The 7,842-nt window shown below is 39.9% G+C and overlaps 1 protein-coding gene and 2 pseudogenes across 1 annotated transcript in view; 1 reads left to right on the top strand and 2 right to left on the bottom strand.

The window, feature by feature from the left end:
• Positions 1 to 6,598, top strand: part of LOC101652146 (olfactory receptor 5B12-like) — a 9,918-nt gene extending 3,320 nt beyond the window's left edge. Inside the window, exon 2 of the mRNA XM_030887510.1 lies at positions 5,888 to 6,598. Within this exon, the coding sequence (XP_030743370.1) occupies positions 5,888 to 6,598 (711 nt within the window). The remainder of the gene's footprint in view (positions 1 to 5,887) is intronic.
• The window catches only part of LOC105979728, a 93,922-nt pseudogene that overhangs the window by 63,182 nt on the left and 22,898 nt on the right, over positions 1 to 7,842 (bottom strand).
• On the bottom strand, positions 789 to 2,231 carry LOC101654672 (annotated as a pseudogene).

The raw sequence follows: 7,842 nt of genomic DNA, 5'->3' as shown, positions 1-7,842 counted from the left end.
TTTTGTCTTCAGCAATTGTGTCGGGAGGGTGAACATCTCAGTCTGCCAATTTGTTAGAACAAAGTGTCCTTGTATTGAGGGGGAGGGTATGAACAGAGGCCCAATGTTCATCTGCTACCTCAGTGTCTTGCCGCATAAATATCTGTACATAGGCCAATACCTCTACTTTTGTGGATTAATGTAGTTACATATGTACACCTCTATGTTTATACCTCTATCCATTGCTTTGCTTCCTAGGTCCTTCCTCTATTTCCTTTTACCTTCCTCCTGCCCCACCATCACTTTCCCCATATTCATGCCTCTTGGTACCTCCTCTTAGCTAGTTTGCTCTTGCTCTGACACCCCCTCACCCCAGATCCCTGTATACTCCTTGTTATTGACTCTAGTACCCTAGTTATTCCTGTCTATGGCGCTGCCTGCTCACCACCTCCTTCCCCCACTGCTCTCACCCCACAGGTCTCGCCAGGACTGTTGGTCACACTGCTTTCTCCTTGGGTATACTTCCCATGCCTATCTTATATAGGTAGGTACACTGACCATGATGTAGCCCAAACTGATAAAGAAAAAGATTGAAAAGAGAAAAGAAGAAGAAAAAGATAAGGGACAAAAGAAACATAATAAAAAGAGAAGACATACACAAAAATCCCGGGACTATTCACTGGCCTTTATGATTGTCCAGGAGCTGCCCCTGAGCATTGTTATTTTGATAATGTGAAACTGTTCTGTTACCTCTGGGATCTCATCCTCTCCTATTTAGACAGCGAAGCTAATGGCAAATAGGAAGAAGCTCAATATCGGCTCCTCCCCCCATTACCTCAACTTCCTCCTGGACCGTAGTTTCCTCCACCATATGGTCCCTCCATGTTCCTGCTCCCCCAAAGTTTCCACTCTTTACTGGACTGTAGTCAGATGGTTGCTGGGTATAATATCCAAAGCCATTGTATTTTTCACGTCCACAATTTTCTCCTCCATATTTCGTTGTCATAACCACCTCTGTAGCCCCACACTGGTTTCCAGGTCCCCCACCATCATATCCTCTTCATCCTCCTCCATAACCAGGGCTACATCCAAAATTGCCACCTCCAGGGCCTCCTCAATGCCCACTATAGCCATCACCAAGTCCACGACCACTTCCATATCCATCAGATCCTCCTCTAAAGTTACTTCCTGGACCAGGTGCAAAACCCCCCCACCACCACGTGAATCCCCAAACCAAAACTGCCTCCTCTTCCACTCCTAGAACTTTGGACCTTCTGCATTTCTTGTCTCGACAAAGCCTTTTTTACTTCAGCATTATGATCTAAATGGTATAAACTTTTCCATATTCCTCAGCTTTCCATATTCCACAAAGTTCTCAACTTTCCCAATGCTGTGACCCTTTACTCCAGTTCCTTCATGTTGTGGTGACCCCCCAACCATAAAATTATTTCCCTTGCTACTTCATCACTGTAATTTTGGTACTGTTATGAATCACCATGTAAATATCCAATAGCAGGACATATTTTCATTATAACAAATTGAAAATAATTAAAACATAGTGATTAATCACAAAAACAATATGTCATTAAATATTGTGAAATATTTATTTCTAATTACAAATAAATGAAATTTTTCTTGAAGCATGGTGTAGGATGGGTAACAGTCTTACTATAACAACAGTAAACTACATTGCTACATTTTGGGACAATACATACAAAAAGCCAACCTCAGTTCTCACCAGAACGGGGTATCTGCATGTGGGTGGACCTGGCTGGGGCCAGATAGAGAGGTGGTGTCTCTGTTCCTAAGAACATCAGAAATATGTGTTTTCTGATGGTCTTAGGGGACCCTTGTGAGAAGGTCTTTTGATTCCCCCCCAAAGGGGTCACGACCCGCAGGTTGAGAACTGCTGCTTTAAGGAGATGTTCCACAGTATCTTTAATTCCACCAACAAACAGTTTCTTCACAGTCACCGTATTTGAGCCCCTGGTTTTCCAGATTCTGCTCTTGCTACAGCACGTTTGGGCCACTGGCCCATCAATTGAATGGGGTCTTGCAGCCATGGCAGCATGAACTTCAGCCATGGAGGAAAAAGTTACAAAGCCAAATCCTCTCGATCTCTTGCTTGCAGGATTCCTCATGACCTCACAAGTTTTCCCCATTGCTGGTAGTAGATCCTCAAGCTTTCTTCTGTGGTTTCAAAGCTTAAGCCACCAATGAAGTTTACGAAACCATTCCTTTTAGCTCTCCATCACTGACTCAGTCGCTTCAGCCTAATTTCCCGCAGCCCATCCAGATGACAGCCATCTCCAGGGATGAACAAGAACCGACAAGTCCTGGTGCTGAGAATTGCCTCTGCTCAAGAATCAACTCAGCAAGGAGGAAGTCTGCTCAGGACTCAGTGCTGCTGCTTCTCCCCATCTACAGGCTTTGTCATGCTTATGAATGACTGGAATGTTAACTTTCTTGGGAAATAGTATGACTCACTAATATAAAGTCATTTCTTCAACATTCTTATAAATACAATTTAATATTTTTAAATATTTAAAGGTATAATGAAAACGCATTCTTAAATATACCTTAGAAGCATAAGATATACAATATGATACATATGTTATTTCTGGGTATAGCTATGTGGTGTGTAAACATGCTTCATGTATTTGCAGAGCTCAATCTAATGGGGAAGATAGAAATTAAACAAGTAAACACACGTAGGAGTTACATACAGCAAAAACCTAACCAGAAACCAAACTCTCTGCCAATCAGCCATTGCCAACTTAAGTGACGCCCCCTGTGGGTGTCTGAGACTGTGTTTCAGGAGTAGGAAGCCATGTCTTTCTCCTGAGGAACAGCTGGTGGCTTCAAACCCTGGACCTTGAGAATCACACCCCACTGCTTCTATGAAGTATTGCTTTAGGTTGATTTGTGCATTATCAGACATAATTGGTTCAAGTGATGCAAATCCATTCATAGTCTCCTCAATAATCAAAGTGGAGGCCCCAGAGATGATGTAATCACATTCCTTTTTGTAGCCCTCATGGGAGATTTGTCAGCTGGGAGTTCCATGATAGTCTAACTACTTCCTGGTTCCTCATATTGACCCTTAAATTTCCATATCAATCCAATTGTCCTCCTATAAGAGGCACCTGTGTTTTAGAGGATGTTGGTGAAGCTACTTTTAGATTATGTCCTTATCCTGATATGAGGCTTGAAGAAGTTGACTTATCTGACAACAGGGAGCAACAGATCCAAGACTACTAGTCGTGCTAGCTGATTCCAAGACAAATGTGTCTCTGTTTTCTTTCTGCCACTAAAGACCATGTAATCTTTTGAATATTCAAAAAAGAAGAACTATCAGAAGCTTATGGACAGAATTTCTTATTTGAGAACTACTCATATGTGAAGATGCTGAATTTGTAGTTTACCTTGTTCAGGCCACAAGGTAAGCCTTTAGGTGAACTATGCAGTGTATATACATTAGTAAGGATAAAGAAAACTGGGAAAATGTGTCAAGGCGTCCACCTACCTGGATTCTAATTAAGACCTTAGATTTGAATATTTCACTGTATATTGTTTTTATATCATACAGACAAAATTTACATATACTAAGCATTATGGATGGCCTATTAAAATATGCATTAAAACATGTGACATCAAGGAAAGATACCAGAAAGGCATTGACTTCTTCCTTTCCTAGTATGAATGTGTAGGCCTTTGAAAGGTTATTTAAATTTGATCTTGCTATTTTATTTTAAGGAATGTGATAGTATTTATTCTCGACAGTAATTCCAGGATTGTTGAGAGAATTGAGTTAGAAATCAATATGAAAAGACATTGCAACTTGAATGTCCATATTGATATCTATAAAAGAAGTAGTATAAAGAACAAGAGGTGGAATCAGCTTGAACATTAACTACAGAGGACACTGAATGGTGATGGTGAAAACTCACCTAAGGACTTAAAAAGGAATTAGATCTCCACTCCAGTTATGATTTGTCCATTAGAGGCAAACCTGGTACTAGATATACATTTTTAAAAATTACTATTTGGGTCTCTGCTCCAACCCACCTGGTTCTCAACAATATGGTTTTGTTTGTTTGTATTGTGTCTTCTTATGCCCTCTACCCAATCTTGTTGACACCTCATGATTGCACAGGCTGGTATGCTTCTTCCATGTGGGCTTGTTGCTTCACTGCTAGATGGCCGCTTGTTTAACTTCAAGCCTTTAAGACTCCAGATGCTGTATCTTTTGATAGCCTGGCACCATCTGCTTTCTTCACCACATTTGCTTATGCACCCATTTTGTCTTCAGTGATCCTGCCAAGAGCGGGAGAATTACAGAGTGCCAGACTGTTAGAACAAAATGTTCCTGCATTGAGGCAAGTGTTCTTTAGCAGAGTCCCAAAGTCTGTCCACTAACTCAGTGTATTGTCATATAAATATATGGATATAGGCCAATACCTCTATTAATATGAATTAATGTATTTACATATGTACACACCTATGTTTATACATCTATCCATAGCTTTGCTTTCTTGATCATTCCTCTGTTTCCTTTTACCTTGCCCCTGCACCACCATCATGCTCGCTTTTCTTCTGCCTCTTAGTGATTCCTCTCAGCTAGATTGTTGTTGCTTCAACACCCTCAGAATCTCTACTTCCTCCTTCTTGTTGATTCTAATTCCCTTGTTGTTCCTGTCTATGGCTTTGTTTGCTCACGGCTCCCTTCTCCACCTCCTCTGTATGGGAGTAAGAAGTGCAATCTTTCTCCCTCAGATGTTCTAGTGGTTTCAAATGGATGTATTCGTTTAGTAGCCCAGAGCTTAACTACAAAACCACCAGTGTTCCCTGTTTGCAGGAGACAGATGATAATATCTGCTTCGGTAGGAGACCTAGCTTTGGAAAACCTGAAGAGGGTTACTATGAGTCAGAATCAACCCCGTAGCAATGGGTTTGGTTTGGGATTTGGTTTTACATATCCAGGCTACTTGCTACACAGTGATATTATTTAGGATAAAAAAAATATTTTAGTGAGCATGGGAAGGGGGAAAGAGGGGAATAGAGGAGCTGATACAAAGGGATCAAGTAGAAAGAAAATGTTTTGAAAATGATGATGGCCACATATGTACAAGTGTGCTTGATACAATTGATGTATGGATTGTTATAAGAGCCATGAAAACGCACAAGAAAAATGATTTATAATAAAAGGAAAAAATAATCTTTATTTAATTTATTTTTCATTCTCATAAACAACTGTTCTTGACAAAAATGCAAATGAGAGAATATTGTGAGCTGAAGTAAAAAAATTGAATTTCACACAGCATAATTGGGCTAATCTATTTTAATGAATTACAATATTTTGTATCAATGTTAGAAAATCTGGATTGGGATCCTGTCCCATTCAGGTAGGTAGCTAAACGTATGATCGTGAAAAACACATTTTCCTTCTCTGATTTTTTTTCCAGAAATTCCTTCATTGTAGTACCATATCATTTCATTAATTCCTAAAAGTAGAAGCTTGTTTAACGGTAATGTGTTACACCTAGAGAATCCTGGAAGCAATGAAAGAAATGCTAAACTTAGAGGCAGACATCTCATTGATAACAGCAGTGTTCTATCCTCTGTCACTCTGATCCTGTTTCTCATTTCTACAGGACAGCCACAAGATTCCCCAATGTTCCCAAGGGAAAACAATTCAGAGGTGATTGAGTTCATTCTTGTGGGCTTAACCAATAATCCCACACTGCAGATTCTGCTCTTTCTAATTTTTTCCCTCATCTACCTCATCACTCTGGTTGAAGACCTAGGGATCATCCTGCTGGACTTTCGTCTCCACACTCCCATGTACTTTTTCCTCAGCAACCTCTCCCTGGCTGACTTTGGTTACTCCTCAGCTGTCACTCCCAAGGTCATGGCAGGGCTTCTCACGGGAGACAGAGTCATCTCTTTTAATGACTGTGCCACTCAGTTGTTCTTTTTTGGAGTTTTTGCCATTGCAGAAAGTAACCTCTTGGTCGTAATGGCTTATGATCGCTACGCAGCTGTGTGTAAACCACTCCATTACACCACCACAATGACAACAAATGTGTGTGCTGCTCTGAGCATAGGCTCCTATGTCATTGCTTTCTTGGAGGCTTCCATCCACACTGGGAACACTATCAGGCTCTCCTTTTGTAGGTCCAATGTGATTGATCACTTTTACTGTGATGCTCCTTCGCTGTTGCCCCTCTCATGCTCTGACAGATACATCACTGAGCTAGTTATTTTTCTTTTAATAGGTTTCAATACCATCTTTTCTCTCCTGGTAATATTGACTTCTTATATATTAGTGTTTGCTACAATCCTGAGGCTGCGCTCATCTGAGGGATGCCAGAAGGCCTTTTCCACCTGTGCTTCCCACCTCACTGCAGTCTCCATCCTCTATGGGACAGTCACCTTCATGTACCTACAGGCCAGCTCCAGTCACTCCATGGGCACAGACAAAATGGCATCTGTGTTCTATGCCATCGTCATCCCCATGCTGAACCCTCTAATCTACAGTTTGAGGAATAAAGAGGTCAAGTGTGCCTTTCTAAAAGCTGTTGGGAAGGCAAAGTTTTTTATACAATTCAAATTTTAGTTAGAATCCATCACATACTGTGTTTTTGCAGCTGGATGAATGTAACTATGCAAATATTACTTTCCTAACTCAATACATTTCCAAATTCCAGAAACAACTTCCCCATCTCTTTATTCAAGCCACAAAATGAGTCTTTTGAAGATATGAGGTCTAAATCGTCATGCTATTGTTTTTGTTATATGGTTGGTCAGTTCTGACTAACAGTGACCCTATGTGCAAGAGAATGTAAAACTACCTGGTACTGTAACATCCTCACAATTATTTAATTTTGGACCTGTTGTTGCAGACATATGTCAATCCATCTTTTTAAGGGCCTTTCTCTAATTCACTGCACCTCTACTTTGCAAAGCATGGTGTCCTATTCCTCTGACTGCTCTCTCATGATAGCATGTCTAAAGCGTATGAGACAAAGTATTGTCATCCTTGCCTCTAAGGAGCATTCTAGCTGCATTTCTTCCATGACCAATTTGTTTGTTTCTCTGGCAGCCCATAGTACTTCCAATATTCCTTGCCAGCACCAAAATTTAAATGCATGTAATCTTCTTCACTCTTCCTTATTTAATGTCCAACATTCACACACATATGTGCTATTGAAAATATTATTATATGGGTCAGGCTCACCTTAGTTTTCAGAGCAACATCCTTGCATTTCAACACTTTGAAGAGTTCTTGTGTGCCAGACTTACCCAATGCCAATCAGGCATTTGGTCTGTTGAGGGTTGCCTCCCTGAATGTAAATTGTGGGTCTAAGCAGGATGAAATTCCAGACAACTTCCATCTCTTCTCCTTTTATGGTGATGTAACCGATTGGGAGTATAACTAGTATTCGGTAAGAAAAATAAATGGCCTGTGCTTGTGGATTCTTAATTTAAAAGCTTCCTTTATTGTATGTTATTACTTCATTTGTTTATACAATCATTTGAAACTCTGCAATGCACAAGCATGTGTACTTGCAAGTACATACTGGTATTATAATATTCCTGCACACTTATTGTTCTAGACAGAATCATTACATCCGGATATCAAGGAATAGAGAAAGTTATTTAAAAATTGTCTTTTTATTTAGACAATGTCTTTTTCTAAAATTTTAATTATTGGATTATGATAATACAATGTTAAATATACATTTACTTAATAGAAATACTTAAGAAGGCATTGAAATCAACATCCAGAAAAGAAAGACAACATTATCTTAATGCTCTTTTCTTTCTTATCTGATCCTACCTTTTTTATCTGAAACAATA

This window comes from Echinops telfairi, unplaced genomic scaffold, assembly GCF_000313985.2.
Source record: "Echinops telfairi isolate 266 unplaced genomic scaffold, ASM31398v2 ScPeMD7_7416;HRSCAF=8454, whole genome shotgun sequence".
NCBI classification, from domain to species: domain Eukaryota; kingdom Metazoa; phylum Chordata; class Mammalia; order Afrosoricida; family Tenrecidae; genus Echinops; species Echinops telfairi.
The sequence above is the reverse complement of the archived record's forward strand: the minus strand, read 5'-3'. Positions and strand labels throughout refer to the sequence as shown.